The sequence below is a fragment of the Leucoraja erinacea genome, chromosome 15 (assembly GCF_028641065.1).
Source record: "Leucoraja erinacea ecotype New England chromosome 15, Leri_hhj_1, whole genome shotgun sequence".
In the NCBI taxonomy this organism is placed as follows: domain Eukaryota; kingdom Metazoa; phylum Chordata; class Chondrichthyes; order Rajiformes; family Rajidae; genus Leucoraja; species Leucoraja erinaceus.
In genome coordinates, this window is record NC_073391.1 from 20,567,837 (window position 1) to 20,591,193 (window position 23,357).

Sequence of the window (23,357 nt, forward strand, 5' to 3'; positions counted from 1 at the left end):
CCTGCCTTCATCAATGGAGCTGCTGCAGACATGGTCAACAGCGTTAAGTTCCTAGGCATCCATATCACTGCATATTTAATCTGGTACCTTCACACTGATGCAGTGGTCAAAAGAACACATCAGTGTATTAAAGGTAGACAAAAATGCTAGAGAAACTCAACGTGTGAGGCAGCATCTATGGAGCGAAGGAATAGGTGACGGTTCGGGTTGAGACCCTCCACACTGATGTGGGGGTGGGAGGGGGCAGGAAGAAGAAACTAAAATGCAGAGACAGTAGGCTGTGGGAGAGCTGGGAAGGGGAAGGGAAGGAGGGAGAAAAGTTAATGTTCATACCGCTGGGGTGTAAACTACCCAAGCAAAATATGAGGTGCTGCTCCTCCAATTTGTGGTGGGACTCACTCTGGCCATGGAGGGGGCCCAGGACAGAAAGGTCGGATTCGGAATGGGAGGGGGAGTTGAAGTGTCGAACCACCGGGAGATCAGGTTGGTTAATGCGAACTGAGTGGAGGTGTTGGGCGAAGCGATCGTCAAGCGTGCACTTGGTCTCACCGATGTAGAGCAGTTGACACCTAGAACAGCGGATGCAATAGATGAGGTTGGAGGAGGTGCAGGTGAACCTCTGCCTCACCTGGAAAGACTGCTTGGGTCCTTGGATGGAGTCGAGGGGGGAGGTAAAGCAACAAGTGTAGCATTTCCTGCGGTTGCAAAGGAAAGTACCAGGGGAGGGTGGGAAGGGACGAATTGACCAGGGAGTTACGGAGGGAGCGATCTCTGCAGAAAGCCAAAAGGGGAGGAGAAGGGAAGATGTGGCCAATGGTGGGAACCCGTTGGAGGATTATCTGTTGTATGTGACGGCTGGTAGGGTGGAAGGTGAGGACAAGGGATTCTGTCCTTGTTACGAATGGGGGGGATGGGGAATGAGAGCGGAGCTACGGGATATAGAGGAGACCCAGGTGAGAGCTTCATCTATAGTCGAAGAGGGGAACCCCCGTTCCCTAAAGAATGAGGACTTCTCCGATGCCCTGGTTTGGAACACCTCATCCTGGGTGCAGATGCGGCATAGACAGAGGAATTGGGAGTAGGAGATAGAGTCCTTACAGGAAGCAGGGTGGGAAGAAGTGTCCAGATAGCTATGGGAGTCAGTGGGTTTGTAGTAGATGTTGGTCAGTGGTCTGTTACCTGCGATGGAGATAATGAGGTCTAGAAACGGTAGGGAGATGTCGGAAATGGTCCAGGTGAATATGAGTGCCGGATGGAAGTTAGTGATGAAATTGATAAAGTCAGTGAGTTCTGCATGGGTGCTGGAGGTATCACCAATGCAGTCGTCAATATAGCGGAGGAAGAGTTTGGATAGGGCGACGGTACGCCTCGAACAAGGATTGTTCGATGTACCCTACAACGAGGCAGGCAGAGCTGGGGCCCATGCGCGTGCCCATAGCTATACGCCTTGGATTTGGAGGAAATGGGAGGAGTTAAATTCAAAGTTGTTGAAGGTAAGGACCAGCTCCACTGAGTTACTACAGCACTTTGTGTTCTTTTGGCATTTAATGTTGAAAGGGAATGTGTAAGGCTAGGGAAAACAGAAAATTTGTCTTGCCTGATCTTGTTTGATTTAGACTAGATTGGGAAATCTCCGGAATTGTCCATGAAACTCTAAATACAATTCAAAGATACCTGGGTTATCTAGATCAAAGAAAGATCATGACCGGACACATCATCTCACTATGTTCTTTAGAGATGCTGCTTGACCCGCAGGGTAACTCAGCAGGTCAGGCAGCATTTCTGGAGAACATGGATAGGTGGCATTTCGGGTTGAGACCCTTCTTCAGACTATTGAAGAAGAACAGGTGACGTTTCAGGGTGAGATCCTTCTTCAGTAGTCTGAAGTTCACCAGGGATGCTGACTGACTTGCTGAGTCACTACAGCACTTTGAGTCCTTTTGTGTATTAACCAGCATCTGCAGTACCATGTTTTTAAACTTTAAATGCCATTCAACTTTCAAAGGAATTAACATCTAAAACTCACTGTGCTGTACTATTTTCAGGTGCTGGTTTGCTGCTTATTTCCTCCACCCTGTTCGGCAGTGCACGGCAGAGCTTGCAATGAACACGCCGGGCTCCTGACTTTCAAACTTCAAATCTCACTTTCACAAAATCCAACAAACCTTTTCCATTCCTTGGTTATTAAGGGCCCGGGAATGGAATATAGATTAGAAAAAAAACACTCAGATACTCAGCCAAATCCACTCATCTGGCAACTTGGTGGCCAAGTGATTGTCAGCAGTCGCCCCAGACAACAGATGATTTCCCATGTTCTGGTTGCTAAAGGTCCGCTAACATAACACCACCCTTCAATCATCCAGAGTGCATATTCAAGTTGCTAGATCATGAATAACATTCCTAGGTTATCAGAAACTTTGGGATGAACATGGACACTTCCCAGATTTGGCAGTGAAAGTTGTGATCAAGGATGATATCCATAAATGTACCAAAATATAAATCATTTTCAATCACAATAGCACGACTGATTTGCAGTCAACCGAATGTCAAGTCACATTTGTTCCCAGATCTAACAAAGGGTTTACATCATCAAACCCAAGTTATACCTTGACAGGTTGTGCTCATTTGAAATACTTTTATTCTATATGTACACAACTGTACAGTGAAATCTGATTGCAAAAAAAATGTGAAGATAGAGTATGAAATAAATCTCATACACTTGAGCCTCACATAGACTGCTCTACAGTGGCAACTTGACCATGCGAAGTGGAAGCAGAGTCACTGAAACAACCTAAACCTTTTCAGATTTACTTTGTTCTGTACCTGTTCCCATCCAAAAGAGTATCAGAAAGCAGTTGTTTTCAAGCTACATTTAATTGACTTTGAGATACTAGAAGACGTAGCTCTGCACATCCAAGTTTGTTGTCATAGACTCGATGGTTTATCTTGGTGAAAGAGTGAAACAACTGTCAGTACTCAAGTAAAGGGGCTGTTCTTCAACACCTTGGACCCAAGCTCCTGAACGTTGACCACCTGGTAGAGGATTGCAAGCAAGTCAACAAACAATTAGCCACTGTGAACACAGTTTTTGCTTTTATGTGCTGTGCGAGTCTATGTGCCTGTGATGCTGCTGCAAGCAAGAATTTAATTTTATCTGTAGTTCACCGTACCTACACATATAACAATAAATTTGACATGAATTGGCATGCTCCAGGGTCTGGCTAAACTGGTTGTCCATAGTCTGTGCAGTCAGTTGCTTTGCCCGATCTTCTCTCTTGTCTGGGTAGTTTTTAAAGAATGACCATCCTTCACAGATTCTGTTCAGAAAGGTACAATTCTTGTATTGGCTTATTAAAATCAATGTTGTAATGATCCCATAGAATTTTTTGCAGTTCACAAAATATTGGCATTTCTGGTTTGTTTTTTTCATAATTCCAGCTTCTGCTTTTTCCTTTGTGCTGTAGTTATTAAAGCTTTTAGAATACTTACTATTTGGAATCAAATGAAGTATCCTGTTAGTTGCTGCTCATAGACTGATGCTGGGAAAAGTTGCTGTTATGGCCAAATTCATACTTGTCAGGTTGAAGCTGTTGGAGGGATAGAAAGTCAACAATAAAAAAAATAGGTGATTTTAGAGGAAGTGAACCCATTTTTGTGGAATGAGCAACTATGAGCAGCAGGTGGAGGAAAACATATTTACCTACTGTCACTTACATGTAACTTGTCAATGTTTCCTAGCAAGTCAGCAACACACAGTTTCTATTATCCTGGAATGATGGGACGAGTTCACATGACTTAGTATTTTGCTATTTCAATTCAAAACACAGTATGCAAAGAGGTGTACAGATTTTGGAGTTGGCCCTGCAACCCCTCAAAGGTATTAAACATAGTTCAGCTCTATTCAAAAATTTACAGACCTGCAACATCTTTATCTGTTTTGCTTTCTCTTAGAGTGATGGATTTGTTATATTTCTATAGTTTTATTATTAGATTTAATAATTTGGTTTGTGATTATTGAAAATATGTAAATTTAGTAGAAAGTATTTTACTAAGATATTGTTTGCAGAACCTAATGCACCTCAAATTCTTTATCTTTAAAAACGTATTTTACAAAGTATTCTATAAATTTATTGTATAAATACTTTTGTTGTTCTTTTGATCTGTGCTGGTCCAATTTTTTGTATTTTTTGAAAATCCTTTATCTCTGATAGTGTCATGAGGATCAATTGATTCACACCGAACTCTGGAACCTTTGGTACTTATGCATCTCCCGAACCTTGGATTCTAATGTCCATAATTAAAATATTCACCAGAGAAGCAGGAACTTGAGAAATAACCGTCTGAAGGGTCCCGACCTGAAATGTCACCTATCCATGTTCTCCAGAGGTGCTGCCAGACCCGCTTACACCAGTGATGTGTGTCTTTTTCAGTAAACCAGCATCTGCAGTTCCTTGCGTCTACATCTTAAGTAATAACTTGTATTTAAAAAAATATATATACTGTACTTGCCAAGGCCAGTATAACATTTTTAAATGTATCAGTTACTGTAAAATAATTTAATATTTAATCAGTACTGAAATCATTGAAGATGTATCATGGGGAATCAAAGTAAATTTCTTCAATTAAACTGTGATTATTGTGTTTTCTCGTACATTTAAAAGTAAATCATGGGAACAGATTAAAATAACTGAGGATGCAATCACACTGGATTCAGAAAATATTTGTACGGTCATTTTGTTTTAAATTTCAGGGGCTATAAGATCACATAGGGATAGAGTATCTTAGTGATTCAGTTATGGGACCATTATCCAGTTGGCTGGATCATTGATATAGAATCACCAATTCTGATGCACCACAGCAGTTTGGAAATTTAAATTTAAATTATAAAATAAATCTGAAGTTTTTAAAAACATCAATAATAGTGACCATGAAACTACCATATTATTGTAACCTCATCTGGTTCACTAATGGCCCTGTCCCACTGTACGTGTTCATTCAAGAGTTCTCCCGAGTTTGCCCTAATTCGAATTCGGAGATTTACGCTAATGGCCGCTCGTAGGTACTCGGGGCTCTCATGGATGTTTTTTAAAATGTTGGAAAATCTTCACAAATCTTCCCGAGTGTAAATAAGCAAACTGTACAATCTGGAGTTCAAGATCATCTTTAATCGGTACTCATATATATAGCAGTACAGCTGGTTGTTCGTTGTTAGTTCATCGTTACCGCTTCCAAGACTGACCAGTGCAGGAAGTGGGTGTTAGTATGAATCATATAGTAAGGTGGGGCTAGTGATGCTATTCTACTATGATTGGTTCACATGCAATAACCAATCTACACCGAGCTTACTGCATTTCCCGAGTACCTGCTGTTAGCGTTACGAGCCGCTAAGAGACGTCCCGATCTCCGACGTACCCGCTACGTACATTCTACGAGCTTCCACGTGTTTGATTTTTTTTTAAACTCGGGAGAGCTCTTGAATGAGCTCGTACAGTGGGACAGGGCCATTACTTGCCATCCATGCTCATCTGGTTAACATGTGGAAACATAGGAACTGTAGATGCTGGATTCTTGAGCAAACCACAAAGTGCTGGAGGATCTTAGCAGGTCAGGCAGCATCTATATACGGAATGGACAGATGAAGTTTCGGTCAGACCCTTGTCAAGGATTTTGACTGGAAATGTCGTTTGTCCAGTCCCTCCACAGATGCTGCCTGACCCGCTGACTTCCTCCAGCACTCTGCGATTGGCTTTAATGTGACTCCACACTTACCATTGTAGTTGATTCTTGAACACCTCTGAAGATAGCAGGCATTGCATGTGTCATCCACATTTTATAAGCAAATAATACAAGTTTGAACTTACTGGGAAAGGTTAATACAATAAAAACATCTCTCATTTGTGGAAAATCTGAATCCAGTTCAGTAAGATGGCACATTCTCTATTCCTTTCTCACCGTAAATCTGAAATGAAAAACCATTGTGATGTGAACACATGAAAAAAAAATGTAGTATACTAGCAATTTTACTGAGAGTTCACAGACAGAGTGTTGAGAGAAATGGGTGGAAAAACACTAACACTGCACAAGAAAGGTGATGTCAAGGTGACCCTAAGGCACATTATCAGGCAGAGTGATGGAGGATTATCGCTGTACTATATGTGGCTTGGGCATGGTGGAATGACTGAAATGAGAAACCATTATACGAGCAAAACCAACATCAATCATCTAATTACAGTAATATCAGGAAATAATTATTTAAAATAAGAAATGAATGGTGTGTATTAGATTTCGCTTGTGACAGTTTAGTTACTTAAGATTTAAAAAGCAAAATAATAATTATTTGAAACTTGAAATGAGGAGAAAATGCATGAAACAAGGAAAGTTGATTAACAAAACTGACAAAAATAGAATTCATTTTACCTTGTAGGTGCTGATCAAAATATTGCCTGTTTCCACCATTTTCCATTTTTAGTTTGGTTGGTGGCTAAACTAAGATTGAATCCGTGTCATAATTTTGGAGTAAATAGGCAACTGATTTTTAGCAAATCCATCTGGTGTAACCCTGAGAAGGATCCCCTTCTTTTGATTTCCACAGTGACTAAGAGGTTGGTAATCGACCCTTGATCTCCAATACGATGGAGCATAAAGAGTAAAAATGCTCTACAAATATTAAAACAATCAATGAACAGGAAAGATTGTTGGTTATCTGTTCCCTGATGTCACCCCACCACAAATATGAGAAGCCATTAAGTTTGAGGATCTTGCGCCACCTCTGCCCCAAGCTTCACATTAAATCATTTGCCTGCTTGGGGTGTCACGTTATGAGATCCCACATGGGATTAGCTCAAAAATGCTGCCTAGAAATGTTAGCCTGACAGACAACCGGATGATGCAATGATCAAAGAACTTTATCTATAACCAAAACATTGTATAGGGCTACCACATAGCAAGTATGAGATACAAATTTATTTTTCTTGAGATTGGAGAGGTACATGTTGATGGTCGTGTGTCTGCATATATAAATAACAAAACGTGCATGTAATGGTGGAGGTCATAATGTTCCCAACTTTCAGTTCTAGCAATCCAGTACCAGTCTGAAGAAGGGTCTTGACCCCGAAACGCCACCCATTCCTTATCTCCAGAGATGCTGCCTGTCCCGCTGAGTTACTCCAGCTTTTTGTGTCAAACTTCTTATCCTTACTTCTTTCTGCCGATTACACAACGGAAGCTGATTAACACGTTCCACCAGTTCAATAATGCCTCATTTTAACAAGGCTAAAATTACGCATTCCATTTCAGTCTGGTATATTAGGTACAAATGCAACCAGCTTTTTCTCAGAAGGAAGATTAATCCCATTTCCATAAATGTCGAACACCTGAGCCCAGAGCAGCCCAGCTGCCTTTTCCCAGTTCTAAATTCCCAAAGGTTTCTCAAAGTATAAAATTCAATGTAGACCTCATCCAAATCCATGGTCCTTGGGATCAGCTGACATTTAAATACTGATATTTAATTTTTTTTAATTAAAAAATGTAAACTCCAATTTTAGGTAACTTCTACAAACACCTCCCCCCCCCCTCCCCCCCACCTCTACCTCAACCCCCCTCCTTTCTTCCCCCTTACTTGATCCCTGGCTGATCTTGCACCGGTTTCTTCCCTCTCTCTCCAGCTCCACTTACATTTCTTCCTCCAGCTACACAATTTGCAACTTTTCTATCCCTGTCTGTCATGATTTACAACTCTTTATCCTTTTGGGCAAACACCCGTTTCTTTTTCATCTCCGGCCTTCGTCCAACAATCTGCCTATCAAAGAAACCCCTTTTATGTGTTCACCCATTACCGGCCGTGCTTTGCCCTGCCCCTCTTCTCTTCCAGCTTTCTTTCCCGCCCCACTCCTGCAGTTAATCTGAAGATGGGACCTGACCTAATACGTCACCTATCCATTTTGTGTCTTTCTTTGGTAAACTAGCAACTGCAGTCCATGAAACTCTGAATGTTGACGGATTGTCTTCTGGGAACATAACTCTCTCTGTAAAGCGAGGGTTGCCTCTATATATGACTGAGGTGTCAGAAGGTTGGGTTAGCTCTGCAGCTCTGACTTGTAAGTTAAGCCTTTCCTTTAGTTTGTCAAAGATCTTTAAGGCATCAATACTCCATCAAGCATTTTGGCAATTTTTCATATTATTTTATTTACTTCATGTCAATGGGGTATATGGATAGATGCACCATTTCTGGCTGTGGTAACGCCCCACTCTCATTAACAGATCACGCTGAAGTGAGAACTAAGAATGCAAAGATACCTCCTTTTGAGATCTAACTTCCAAAACAATTCAGAAAGATGAGTGGACACGCAAGGCCTTACCCAATTCAGGCTGAACACTGGAGAATATGATACATAAGAGATCAACACTTCTGTAACCATCATGAAAAAGCAGTAAAATTACATCATTATCCCCAGTTGGCAGCAATAATTGTGCTATATACTAACAACAATTAATTGCCTCTGAAGACCAGTTCCATTGAAGCCAATGAAGAATAGTGATTCGCAACTTTTAGTTTTTAAAAAAACGTGCATATATCGACAGAAGGATGGAGGGTTGGGTGTGTATGCGTGCTTTGTCTGTGTTTTTTATTTATTTGCTTATCTTTATTATTTTACCGTGGATGTTTCGTTAGCTTTAGAAATGTTTGAATGCTGCACTGACTGGCTGACATTTTAAATTTCGTTGTACATGGCCCATGTTACAATGACAATAAAGAAACTATTCTATTCTTAATATTGAACTTTTTGAATGAAAATTTTATCTGCCTGTTTTTGTTTAGTCTGTTTATCTTGAGATGTGGAGATCATCAACAAGGCTAAACTTCATAGCCAATCCTTGAAAGGGTAGTGGCCACATTCTTGAACTGTATGTAACAACCCTTCTCGTGTGGATTCCGCTACAATGCTGTAGGGCGGGGAGTTTCAGAATTTGGATCTAATAACCATGAAAGATCAATGATGTATTTTTTCAATGTAGATGGACTTGGAGGCATTCTTGCAAGTGGTGGTGTTCCTAACAGCAGTTACACAGAACACAAAGGAATTTGCTACTTACAAAAAAATAAGGCTTTGCCACTATTTATGGTGATTTGTACCAAAGACAGATAAAAATAGGAAAGTATTTTAAACTTCAGTTGCAAATGAAATGATCTTTATTTCATGTAAAAAAACTGAACAAAGAGGAACTTTTTAACATTTTATTTACAGTGCCCTCCATAACGTTTGGGCCAAAGACCCATCATTTGTTTATTTGCCTCTAAACTCCACAATTTGAGATTAGTAATAGAAAAAAAAAAAATCACATGTAGTTCAAGTGCACATTGTCAGTTTTTAATAAAGGCCATCTTTATACATCTTGGTTTCACCATGTAGAAATTACAGCAGTGTTTATACATAGTCCCCCCATTTCAGGGCACCATAATGTTTGGGACACAGCAATGTCATGTAAATGAAAGTAGTCCTGTTTAGTACAGTGCATTCAGAAATTATTCAGACCCCTTCATTTTTTCCACATTTTGTTACTTTACAGCAATTTAAAATGGATTAAATTAGTATTTTCTAATCATCCATCTACACACAACATCCCAGAATGAAGAAGCGAAAACAGGTGTTTAGAAATTTTTGCAGTCATTAAAAAGAAATAACTGAAATATCACATTTACATAAGTATTCAGACCCTTTGCTATGACACTATAAAATTGAGCTTAGGTTCAATCCTGTTTCCATTGATTATCCTTGAGATGCTTCTACAGCTTGATTGGAGTCCACCAGTGGTAAATTAAATTGATTGGACATGATTTGGAAATACACACCTGGCTGTATAAGGTCCCACAGTTGACAGTGCATGTCAGAGCAAAAACCAAGCCATGAAGACCAAGGAATTGTCCGTAGAACTCATAGACAGGATTGTGTCGACACACAGATCTGGGGAAGGGTATAAAATAATTTCTGCAGCATTGCAGGTGCCGAAGAGCACAGTGGCCTCAGTCATTCTTAAATGGAAGAACTTTGGAACCACCAGGACTCTTCATAGAGCTAGCCGCCCAGCCAAACTCAGCAATCGTGGGAGAAGGGCCTTGGTCAGGTAGGTGACCAAGAACCCGATGGTCACTCTGACAGAGCTCCAGAGTTCCTCTGTGGAGATGAGAGAAACTTCCAGAAGGACAACTATATCTGCAGCACTCCACCAATCAGGCCTTCATGGTAGAGTGGCCAGACGGAAGCCACTTCTCAGTAAAAGGCACATGACAGCCTGCTTGGAGTTTGCCAAAAGGCATGAGAAACAAGATTCTCTGGTCTGATGTAACCAAGATTGAACTCTTTGGCTTGAATGCAAAGCGTCATGTCTGGAGGAAACAGGCACCACTCATCACCTGGCCAATACCATACATACGGTGAAGCATGGTGGTGGCAGCATCATGCTGTGGGGATGTTTTTCAGTGGCAGGAACTGGGAAACTAGTCAGGATCTAGGGAAAGATGAATGGAGTAAAGTACAGAGAGATCCTTGATGAAAACCTGCTCTGGTTCTGAGTGTTCTGGACCTCAGACTGGGGCAGAGGTTCACCTTCCAACAGGACAATGACCCGAAGCACACAGCCAAGACAATGCAGGAGTGGCTTTGTGATAAGTCTGTGAATGTCCTTGCGTGGCCCAGCTAGAGCCTGGACTTGAACCTGATCGAACATCTCTGGAGGGACCTGAAAATAGCTGTGCATCGACACTCCCCATCCAACCTGACAGAGCTTGAGAGGATCTGCAGAGAAGAATGGGAGAAATTACCCAAATACAGGTGTGCCAAGCTTGTAGCATCATACACAAGAAGACTTGAGGCTATAATCGCTGCCTGAGGTGCCTCAAAGTACCGAGTAAAGAGTCTGAATACTTATGTAAATGTGATATTTCAGTTATTTTAATTACTTTACAAAATTTTATAAACACCCGTTTTTTCTTTTTTGTTATAGGGTAATGAACTGCCAGCCAATGAGTTTTGAGGCATTTGTTTAAACTTGATATGTCTATACACTATAGAATTCATTATGCTACTACCATCAGCAGCTTATCATCAATGAAGATAAGTGAGCCAGTACCTTCAGCAGCCATATATGCCCAGGCCATAACACCCCCACCACCGTGTTTCACAGTTGAGGTGGTATGCTTTGGATCTTGGGCAGTTCCTTCTCCCCTCCATACTTTCTTCTTGCCATCACTTTGATATTTTCGTCTCATCTGTCCACAAGACCTTTTTTCCAGAACTGTGGTTGTTCTTTTAAGTAGGTCTTGGTAAACTATCCTATTTTTGCGGCTTACCAGTGGTTTGCATCTTGCAGTGTAGCCTCTGTATTTCTGTTCATGAAGTTTTCTGCGGAGAGTGGTCATTGACAAATCCATGACTGACACACGAAGAGTGTTTCTAATCTGTCGGACAGGTGTTTGGGCGTTTTTCTTTACTATAGAGAGAATTCTTCTGTCATCAGCTGTGGAGGTCTTCCTTGGCCTGCCAGTCCCTTTTGCAATTAGTAAGCTCACCAATTAGGAATGTTACAAAATTTTGAGATTTTAAAAATTAAGCCTGTAATTTATCCCATCAGATAAAGCATAAAAAAACTTTAATTTGATACATAATTAACTTTCATATCTTCAGTATTAAAAAAGTTATGGTCATGTTCATACTCAGAAATTAGCATCTTGTTCTCTATTGCTTTTCCATTAACTTAGCACAAAAGCTGTGATCGAGGACAGTCAATTGACATAAAAGCCCATAACTTTCTTAAAAAAAATAAGAGAACTGAATGAAATTTTCAGTTATTATAGATTGAAGCATTCTGAAACAAAGATGATACATCTTACTTGGATGACCTGAAATTAAAGCATATAATTAGTTAGTTACCCAATTGTAGATAATTACAAAATTGACCATGGTGACGGAAATAGTAATAAACACCCTGACTGCCTTGAAAATTCACAAAATGTGATATTCTCAAGAACAGAACTTTAATATTATTGTAACGTTAAAACAAATAGTTAATAGTAGGCCCCCCTCGGTCATGACTGACCATGGGTGATACATCCTGATCGGATGCAAGCCTGGGCGATGTCATATGTAGGACAGGCTGTTGCCTGTGCAGCACGTCCCGCCTCTCCACATCCTTGATCGATCCAAAGGAACAGCAGGGCCATTACAGTTTGGCACCAGCGCCATCGCAGGAGCTGCCAGGGCGAGATTGTAGACAACGACGAACTGCCTTAGGGGCTCCGACTCCAGATTTTCTTAAGGTTTACTCCTGGAGCCTTTCCATGACTGGATATGGCCACAAGGCAGTGGAGGTTTTAAATCAGAGTTTTCCCTCTTCTAGATGGACTGCCTTCCCAGGCTGACGAGCCTAATCTGCCCGAGACTCATGGGGGCGGGAGCATCTACCTTCCCGTGGAGGTCTATAGCACCTGCCCACTGCCCAATATTAAATACCTAACAAAAAATTCATGTTCATCAGTGTCATCAAATCAATTAAATTCATCTAAATTCAATTACTAGATCTAAACATCTATCCCATTCTGAAGAAAAGGCTAAAAATAATTTTTAAATAGCCAAAGTATCCAAATAACAAACTGATCCCATTCACACAAGAATTAGTAATATAACATGATTTTTAAATCTCACCGTCATGAATTTCTATGCCAAATGGAAGGAATTTAATGTTTAACTAGACCAAGTGCAAACTCGTTGGGTCTGTTTCCCCCACGTGCGGATGCGGGGGGGGGGCATGTGGCGTCACACACACTAACTACCCCCCGCACAATCGCTTACTACCCCCCTTGTTAATATAGGAATATTATTAATTTGCTCCTTTTACCCCATAACCGCCCTATCCACTGACGCATATCCCCCAAATCGCAGGTGCTTCTAGAGGGGGGGGGCTACAGAGTGAGGGCAGAGAGAGAATGAGGAGAGACAGAGAGAGAGAGGGGCAGAGACAGGGCAAGAGACAGAGGGAGAGGGGAGGGGGTTGGAGGGGAGGAGGGAGGGGGAGAAGGGGAGAGAGTAGGGAGGGGGAGGGGAGGGGAAGGGAGAGAGAGTGGGATGAGGATGGGGGGAGGGGAGGAGAGCGGGTAGGATGAAGGGGGAGACGGGTAGGGGGAAGGGGGTGATAGACGGGGAGGGGGGGGGATGGGTGGGTGAGGGGAAGAGGGGGAGGTGAGAGGAGAGGAGTGGGGGGGAGAAGAGGGGAGGGAGGGGGTGAGGGGGGAGAGAAGAGGGGGGAGGGGGACGAAGACGGGGGGGGGGAGAGGTGGTGGAGAGAGGGGGGAGAGAGGGGGGGGGAGAGAGAGAGAGAGAGAGAGAGAGAAATGGGAGGAGAGAGAGGAAGGGGGGGAGAGAGAAGGGGGAGTGGGGGAAAGGCACGGGGTGGAAGGGTGAGGGGGAGAGATCCCCCACCCCTGTCCCATTGTGATATTGTATGTAAATGAGATCCATTTTTTTTTTTTTTTTTTAATTTCAAAATAGACTTTATTCAATTGATAAATATATACAATTCATGAACCATTCGTACAAAAAATTCATCCGACATTTTCGGAGAATATACAAATTTTTTTTACATTTGTCAAATTCCACCAAACTGTCCCCCACCCGTGCCACTCTGTGGCCCCTGTCCAAGTAATAAATATATACAATGTGTGCACAGTGCGAAAATTCCATCCGACATTTCCGTAGGCTATAGAGATTGTTCAATACAGTTTTAAATTCTCTTTTAAATTCCACAAAAATGTCCCCCGCCAGTGCCCCTCATGTGGCCCCCTGGCGTGGGATACCTTCCCTTAATTTAATTTGAGGGGCGTCTCCACCATACCGTGCCCCCCCATGTCCAGCAGCAGAAGGACCCTAGACTGTGGTCCTCCCCCACTGAGCCTTGGCGTTGGCTGCACCGAGCTTCAGTGCGTCCCTCAGCACGTACTCCTGCAGTCTGCAGTGGGCCAGTCGGCAACATTCCCTGACGGACATCTCGCTCTGCTGGGTGGTGAGCAACGCTCGGGCAGACCAAAGAGCGTCTTTCACCGAGTTGATGACCCTCCAGCAGCACTCGATGTCAGTCTCTGAATGTGTCCCTGGGAACAGTCCGTAAATCATAGAGTCCTCTGTGATGGAGCTGTTCGGGATAAATCGTTCCAGGGACCCTTGCATACTTCTCCAGACTCTTTTTGCAAATCCACACTCTGCAAAGAGGTGGGCAACCGTCTCCTCTCCATAGCAGCCGTCCCGAGGGCAGCGTGCACTGGTAGTGAGGTTCCGACGGTGCAGGAAGGATCTAACTGGGAGGGCTCCCCTCACCGCCAGCCAAGCCAGGTCTTGGTGCTTGTTGGTCAGTTCTGGCGATGAGGCATTTTGCCAGACAAGCTGGGCAGTCTGCTCTGGGAACCACGCCACCGGATCCATCGAGTCCTTTCCCTGCAGTGCCTGCAGGACATTCCGTGCTGACCACTGCCCGATGGACTTGTGGTCAAAGGTGTTGGTCCTGAAGAACCTTTCCACAGACGACAGATGGGGCGGCAATGTCCAGCTGACTGGCACATTGCGTGGCATTTGCGCCAGGCCCATCCTTCCCAACACCGGGGACAGGTAGAACCTCAGCAGGTAGTGACACTTGCTGCCCACGTGCCTTGGCTCTACACGCCGCCTGATGCAGCCACACACAAAGGTGGCCATCAGGGTGAGGGCGACGTTGGGCACGCTTTTACCCCCGTTGTCTGCCGACTTGTACATTGTGGCCCGTCGCACCCGGTCCATCCTCGACCCCCAGATGAACTGGAAGACGGCCCGGGTGATCCCTGTGGCGTAGGAGGGACAGGCCACACTTGCGCCAAGTACAGCAGCCCCGAGAGCACCTCACACCTGATGACCAAATTCTTTCCGGTTATGGAGAGGGAGTGTTGCCTCCACAGCTCCAGCTTCCTCCCCACCTTGGCTATCTGCTCCAGCCAATTCTTGTTACTCGCCTCAGCCCTCCCGAACCAGATCCCCAGCACCTTCAAGAAGTCAGGCTTGATGGTGAAGGGGATGGAAGATCGGTTTGGCCAGTTGCCAAAGAGCATGGCCTCGCTCTTCCTGCGATTCACCCTGGCTCCCGTGACCAACTCAAACTGGTCGCAGATGCTGATCAATCTGCGGACCGACCTTGGATCCGAGCAGAAGACGGCGACATCGTCCATGTACAGGGAGGTTTTGACTTGAATGCTCCCACTGCCTGGCAATGTCACTCCTCTTATGCTCGCATCCTTCCTGATAGACTCGGCAAAAGGTTCAATACAGCAGACAAACAAGACAGGAGAGAGAGGGCAACCCTGCCTGACTCCAGACCTTACAGGGAAACTGTCTGATTCCCACCCATTGATTTGGACTGCACTACGGATATTGGTGTAGAGCAGTTTGATCCAATTTCGGATTCCCTCCCCAAAACCCATTTTGGAGAGCACGTCCCTCATGTACGTGTGCGATATCCTGTCGAAGGCCTTCTCCTGGTCCAAGCTGACTAGGCAGGCATCCACCCGTCTGTCCTGCACGTAGGCGATGGTATCTCTCAGCAGCGCTAGGCTGTCTGAGATTTTCCTGCCAGGTACAGCACAGGTTTGGTCTGGGTGGATCACCTGTCCCAGAGCAGACTTGACCCGGTTGGCGATGGCCTTAGACAGGATCTTGTAATCTACATTCAACAATGTTATGGGTCTCCAATTCTTTATATCCTTCATCTCCCCCTTCTGCTTGTAGATTAGGGTGATGCTGCCCTTCCTCATGGAGTCTGACATGCTGCCGGCTAGAAGCATGTCGTTGTACACTTCCAGCAGGTCCGGGCCCACCCAGTCCCACAGAGCCGAATACAACTCGGCCGGTAAGCCATCGCTTCCGGGAGTTTTACTCGAGTCAAAGGAGCGGATGGAGCCAGTCAGCTCCTCTAGGGTCAGTGGTTGGTCCAGACTCTCCCGCTTGCTGTCCTCCAAGACCTCCGTGATAGAGGACAGGAAGTTCTGGGAGGCGGTGCTGTCTGTGGCCTTTCTGTCATACAATTCCGTGTAAAAGGATTTGCAGACCCTCAGCATGTCTGTCTGCGAGGATGCTACCGAGCCGTCCTCCTCCCTAAGGCTGTTGATCACAGAGCTCCCCCTGTGAACCTTATGGAAGAAGAAACGTGAGCACGTCTCATCCTGCTCCACATGGCGGACCCTGGATCGGAAGATGATCTCGGAGGATTCAGAGGTAAAGAGCCGAGCTTGCCGGTCCTTCACCTCTCTTAAGTTCCTCCCTCACATCCACCCCCCTCGACTGCAGAAGGAGCAGTTGTTGCAAATCTGTCTGGAGTTGGCACAATTCCCTCTGACTCTGTCTTGCTCTCTAAACCCCTTTAACTATGAAGAACCTCTTAATGTTTTCCTTGGGTGCTTCCCACCAGAGTGTCAGGGAGTCAAAGAGGGGCCTCACCGTTCTCCAACGAGCGTAGTCCCTCTTTAGCTCCTCAACGTTCTCTGGGGTCAACAGCTTCACTTTTAACTTCCACGTCCCTCTGCCTGCCTTCTGGTCCTCCTGTAGGTGACAGGAAGCCTGAAGGAGGCAGTGGTCAGAGAAGAACACCGGCGTGAGGTCGGTGTGTCTCACCGTGACAGCCTTCGTCGTGAAGACGAAGTCTATCTGGGACCGGGCTGAACTGTCCGATCTCGACCAGGTGAACCGCGGCTGGGACCCACCTGCAGGGTCGCTGAAGGCATCGTGCAGCTTTGCGTCTTTTACCATTTCCATCAGGAACTTGGACGTGATGTCCAGTCTGTTGTCAGCACTGCCGGATCGTCCAGCCGCATCAATGATGCAGTTGAAGTCACCGGCCAGAACGAGCTGCCGGGACGTGGCCAACAGCACTGGGAGCTGCTGGAGAACGGCCAGCCGCTCGCTCCACACGGGTGAGGCATACACATTAATCAGCCGGAGCGGAGAACCACGGTACATAACATCCACCACGAGGTAACATCCTCGTAAATAAGATCCATTGTGATTGGACATCTGTGAGATGGCACTGTGACTCATGCAGCAGTTTGATTTTAGTTGGACCATGTGAAGGTTCCAATCTCACACCCCTGTCCCATTGTGATGTCATATATGTAAATGAGATCCATTGTGATTGGACATCTATGAGGTGGCACTGTGCCTCATGCGGCAATTTGATTTAATTTTTTTTTGATATTTTGTGAGCAATTTTATTCAAAATCTGGGGAAATAATTGACCAAATCTAGAGAGATGCATTTATGAAATCATGTTAAAACCCTACCGAAATTGTAAAAATCTCTGCATTTTTGCGTCTGGTTTTCGAGGAGATACGTTTTAAAGGCAAAACGACATACACCCGCACACACACCATGTTTCTGGAATGTGATCGATTGGAATGTTGCCGCTGCCATGATTTAAGCCATGAGCAAGACATGGCCAATTTGTATCGGGGCCCAAATAACATTTTTCGCATCAGCAGATTAAAATGAAGCCACACCAAAAAGCACGATAATATGTTAAATAAACGACATACCTTTTGTTTTGTCCTGCACTTGCGATCCATGATGTTGAAGGCGTTTTTAGTTGCGTTTAAGTTCAATCTAGCGACGCAATCGACCAGCGACTTTTATTTTAAAGCGGGGTCGGGCTCGCAGAATGGATTTTCTTCATCAGCCCCCCTCCTACAAAGCCTCCGGAATCGCAGGCACAGGCAGTGGCAGATCTGCAGCGCCGCTGATGGTAGGTTTTGTAACAACGCTACACCAATGCTTTCTTTCTTCTTAATGATGTTCCAAACATTTGATTTAGGTAAGCCTAAGGTTTGGCTGATGTCCCTAACAGTTTTATTCTTGCTTCTCAGTCACATAATGGCTTCTTTGACTTTCATTAGCACAACTTTGGTCTTCATGTTGATAAACAGCAATAAAAGTTTCCAAAGGTGATAGAAGAAAGACTGGGTGCTGAGAGCTCTCTTATACCTGCATTAAGGAGGCAATTAAACACACCTGAGCAATTACAAACACCTGTGATGCCATGTGTCCCAAACATTATGGTGTCCTGAAATGGGGGGACTATGCATAAACACAGCTCTAATTTCTACATGCAGAAACCAAAATGTATAAAAATATCCATTAATAAAATCTGACAACGTGCACTTTAACCACATGTGATTTTTTTTCTATTATAAATCTCAAACTGTGGAGTACAGAGGCAAATAAATAAATGACGGGTCTTTGTTCCAAACATTATGGAGGGCACTGTATGCTCTCAGTTGCACCAGGGAGAGTAGTTTAAAAAAAATATTCTGCAAGGCTTTTTACTAAAGTCTGTCTTTCTTTCTTCTTTGAATATTTAGAATATATAAACAACAATTGCTCATACAAACAGTGTTTATGCAGCTGCAATATTAGTCTTGTTCAAAATTGAGTATGGGAAATCTGCTTTGCAGCTGTTATGTGCTAGATTCTGGGATTTCCCAAGAAATGCTTACTCCTGTCGATTATCACTTATGTAAGAATGCTGTTCATCGATTACAGCTCAGCATTCAACACCATTATTCCATCAAAACTGATCACCAAACTCGGTAACCTGGGCATCGACCCCTCCCTCTGCAACTGGATACTGGACTTTCTAACCAACAGACCCCAGTCTGTGAGGTTAGACAAGCACACCTCTTCAACCCTCACCCTGAACACCGGCGTTCCTCAGGGCTGTGTGCTGAGCCCCCTCCTCTACTCCCTCTTCACCTATGACTGCACACCTGTACATGGTACTAACACCATCATCAAGTATGCAGATGATACAACGGTGATTGGCCTCATCAGCAACAACGATGAGCTGGCCTACAGGGAGGAGGTCCAGCACTTAGCAGCATGGTGCGCTGACAACAACCTGGCCCTTAACTCCAAGAAGACCAAGGAGCTCATTGTAGACTTCAGGAAGTCCAGAGGCGGCACGCACACCCCCATCCACATTAACGGGACGGAGGTGGAACGCGTTTCTAGCTTCAGGTTCCTGGGAGTCAACATCTCCGATGACCTCTCTTGGACCCACAATACCTCTACTCTGATCAAGAAGGCTCATCAGCGTCTCTTCTTCCTGAGGAGACTGAAGAAGGTCCATCTGTCTCCTCAGATCCTGGTGAACTTCTACCGCTGCACCATCGAGAGCATCCTTACCAACTGCATCACAGTATGGTATGGTAACTGCTCTGTCTCCGACCGGAAGGCATTGCAGAGGGTGGTGAAAATTGCCCAACGCATCACCGGTTCCACGCTCCCCTCCATTGAGTCTGTCCAAAGCAAGCGCTGTCTGCGGAGGGCGCTCAGCATCGCCAAGGACTGCTCTCACCCCAACCATGGACTGTTTACCCTCCTACCATCCGGGAGGCGCTACAGGTCTCTCCGTTGCCGAACCAGCAGGTCGAGGAACAGCTTCTTTCCGGCGGCTGTCACTCTACTCAACAACGTACCTTGGTGACTGCCAATCACCCCCCCCCCCCCCACTTATTATTTTTTTATTCAAATCGTTTTCTATGTCGCTCTTCAAGGGAGATGCTAAATGCATTTCGTTGTCTCTGTACTGTACACTGACAATGACAATTAAAATTGAATCTGAATCTGAATCTTATCAGAATGCCATACTATCTATTCAATGGTTGCTGCAAACCCCTCAGCATTCAGCAGTCCGATGCCCACACTCTACTATCCATCCCGTTGTTCACATGTACTTATTATCATGGTCCAAGGCTGCTGCATAGATTAAATGTAGACATTGATGCAAAAGCCTTTCAGAGTTAAGACATGGATTTGGGAAATCGGGAATAACAATTAAATTTGTGATGCACCAAGTAACTGGAACAAACTTTTTGTAAACATGTCGAAGTTTGGATAGCTGATTGTCTGGAAAAGCAGCTCATCTATAACACACACACGCGCTGCACTGGCACCTTACATTAATATCAACCACTACCCACCTTGCATAGCCCCGTGAGGAATGACATTTCATTCAAATGACAAATAAATTATTATTAGTGGAGGTGCTAATCCATTGGGAGGGAAGGGAAGGGAAGCAGCAATGAGACCACCAGGCCAAATGTCTCTTTTGTATTAAAATGCTAGTTCTGACCAAGAGGGACAGATTCACCATTCTCACCAATGAATCAGAAATATAGAGCTGCTGCCTCTCTAAGAAATCTTGGGAGCATGCACAATTACTTCAGTAATCACACTAGCTGCCACCAGCATGTAAACAACACTTTCTTGCAGCTGAAAGAGTTCTGTTGGGCCTTTGTGCATATAAATTGTGGCTGAGGTGTTCTCAACTGCGAGGCTAAGTGCTGGCAGCTGAGAGAAATTTAGAGTACAGGTTTTCAGTAACACGAGCCGATGCATTACAAAAATTGAACGCTGTTTAAAATAACAATATTATTAAAACAGCATTAGGGAGGGAAGCTGATGAATTATTAGGCCTAAATAATAAGTTGATTAACAGGATAGAGCAGGAATGAACTATTAATGAGCCATTAAAATATGCTCAAGGGTAGCTGAAATTGTCTTATGTTCAGCACCAATAAATCCTGATGCAATTCTTTTTGGGAACTCCACTATGTTCTGTTATTTGGTTAAGATACAAATTGTTAATTGAGCTACAGCATGCTTAAGGTCCAAAAATCATTCTTTTCATAAGCTCTGGGTTTGCTTAATCAGAAAGTTGAGTTCAAAAAGCAGCCCGGAGGGATGAAACTGTATTGGATGGAATGTCTCCACTTGAAATTGGTTGGAATAGCCTCAATCCAGGATTTAGCAAAATAAACTACACAATTCTATATTGAATGCCACTTAGACATTAGTGTGGGAAAGAGGGAAAATAAATATCCACACTGGCTTACATGGTCTCTTTTGAAAACGGGGTCAAGGCTTGTTCTTGGCAGAAGCAGAGACAGCTTTAGTTTTGTTTAATGTGATTTTGCTAGAGGGCGCTTGAATGGACAACAAAGGCCTGAAATGAAAAAGTTTTACATTTTAGAATTTATATCCTTCGATAACATAAATATGAGCTTTAGATATCTTCCAATGACAGTGTCTAGTTTTTCCATATACAATCTGCTTATCTTACTTCTAGGAGTTCCGACCAACGCCACCCTAATGTGATAGGTGCATAATGAGATGCTCTAACCCAGGTGTGTTACCTTTTCAAAAATATGTTACTTTCAAGCTTCTAAAGGATATATTTAAGACCAGTGCAAAGAAAAATATCTAGGCTGCTTTATTTGTGAACAGTTAGGTTCAGCTACACTTCACACATTCAGAACAAAATATCCTTGCATAGATATACAAAATAAAATTGCATCCTTTGCTTTTCAAAATAGAGTATCATTTTTCTTAAAACTATTCACAGTTTTTTTAATCTTCAATAACTTCTTACACTTAAGAAGGGGTGCAGCCGCCTTAGTCCTGAAGTCGGACTGATCCCTCGCCGGGGTGTGCCCTGGGTTTAAAGACCCATTGTCATGGTGCCCAGATGGGCCAGAACCTCGACTAGCTGCTAAGTTCCTGCAGACTTCTGCCGCTGGAAGTATAGGATTTTGGTGTCTGTGCATTGTCATAATTCCTTAGAATGTAAAGCTTTCACTGCTTTTAAGAACTTTGCTATATTTACTTGTTTCTTAAAAAAAATACTTTGGGGATGAAATTCTTTTGGCATTTGGGCAGGGAAGACAATTACCCTTTAATTTCTTAAATTTCCATCAGTGTTGTTATGATTTTGCAACGAAAAATGTTACGGACTCTTGTTTACTTATATATCACTTATTGTAATATCCAGTTATTTGTCACGTCACCCCATAGAGTAATTTCAGTGTCAGGATACAACTTTAAATATTATTTTTGGCTTAAAATTTCAAAAGTCTCAGGTATGCCTAGCATTGCTCATTGAGCAATATACTTATATGGAGCAAAACATATGGAGCATAATTGCCACCATTTCAACAAACCGTCCAGCATTTTTACCATTTAAATAAAAAGCCGTCAAGAACACCTGTGCATATGCTATCAAATATACAGATATGAAGGATGTAATCTATCAGTGCCACTGACCTCCACTTGGAGTCCAGCAGCAAAGTTCAGCTTGCCATCTCAATGAGGAAATTGCCACTTGGAACTTGTGTCAGTTCAGACAGGTTGAAGAATTCCAGTGTGTCCTTTTCAATTAGGCTGTGGGCCGAGGAGCTTTTTCGTTCAAGTTCATGACCCAACTCACGGAACTACCTGAATTTTTAACATATTGTGTAAAAATATCGTCACGACCAAAATTTGCATTTTTATTAAATATGAGAAAAACTATAAATTTTCCGAGTAGTAATTGTACAATTAATGCACGTTTGACAATGAGGTTGGATGCAAATTGACCACTCCCGCGCTTTGTTTTATGGTCGCTAGGTAGCGAGGACCCTGGGATCATGGCTGCTTCCTAATTACATCAAAACAATAAAAAGGTTTCCAAGGAATAAAGGTAATGCTAACATTGCTGATCATTTTGTCTTTCAATTGATTTATCTTTATAAAGTTATGATGTGAACTGTTACATAAAAATGATAAATAACAAATGTAGAGCTAGGGTTAGGATTAGGGTTAGGGTCAGTGGGTTGATCGGTCGGGCTTATCGGTAGGCCGAAGGATGCTGTGGAGGATTGGTCAGGCTGTCGGGCCGCCGGTGAGTCGCGAGAGTGGCCGGGCCACTGATGGATGGTGAGAGTGGTCAGCCAGGCCGGGCCGCCGGTGGGTCCTGAGAGTGGCCGGGCAGGGCCGGCCTTAGGAGGTGCGGGGCTCAATTGAGAACAATTTTGGTGAGCCCCAGGTTCCCAACCAAGGTGTGTCAGCCCTGTTACTTAGTATACATTATGAAATTGGACACCAAGGTGCTATGGATTATACACTGTCTTAATCTCTCCTGCTCTCGACTGACTGTCAGTACCTCCGTTGGCTTCCAACCTTTACCATAGCTGCTAATTACCATGAAACTATTATTCCACACGCTATTTAATAAAGGCTTACTAATATTCTGTATGGGCTCTGCGGTTGCAACCAGCTCCTTGCAATCAATGTTTCAGTCTGTGGTCAGGGAGAATGTCGGCCCTGTACAGCTCCCTCCCGATGGGTGGGAATGAAGGACGGGAATCGGAAGGCCCTAAGGTTGATGATGGGAGGGAGCGGGGAATGTGACCTACTGGCATTGCCGCCACGCTTTCGCCACACGACTGCTCCCGGCAGCATCTCAAGCTGCAGCCTTGTGAA

General features: G+C 43.9%; 1 protein-coding gene across 1 annotated transcript; it reads right to left on the reverse strand.

Moving 5' to 3' along the window:
• Window positions 1-15,991: 15,991 nt before the first annotated feature.
• Window positions 15,992-23,019, reverse strand: LOC129704021 (uncharacterized). The gene is made up of 3 exons (XM_055646842.1): window positions 22,161-23,019; window positions 20,954-21,063; window positions 15,992-18,041 (listed from the first exon to the last, which is right to left on the reverse strand). The coding sequence occupies exon 3, from the start codon at window positions 17,127-17,129 to the stop codon at window positions 16,419-16,421; it is 711 nt and encodes a 236-aa protein (XP_055502817.1). The 5' UTR covers window positions 17,130-18,041; window positions 20,954-21,063; window positions 22,161-23,019; the 3' UTR covers window positions 15,992-16,418.
• Window positions 23,020-23,357: the final 338 nt, after the last annotated feature.

Coding starts and splice junctions, on each gene's coding strand:
- LOC129704021 (XM_055646842.1), bottom strand. CDS start 17,129: ATGGTCCAACTAAAATCAAACTGCTGCATGAGTCACAGTGCCATCTCA.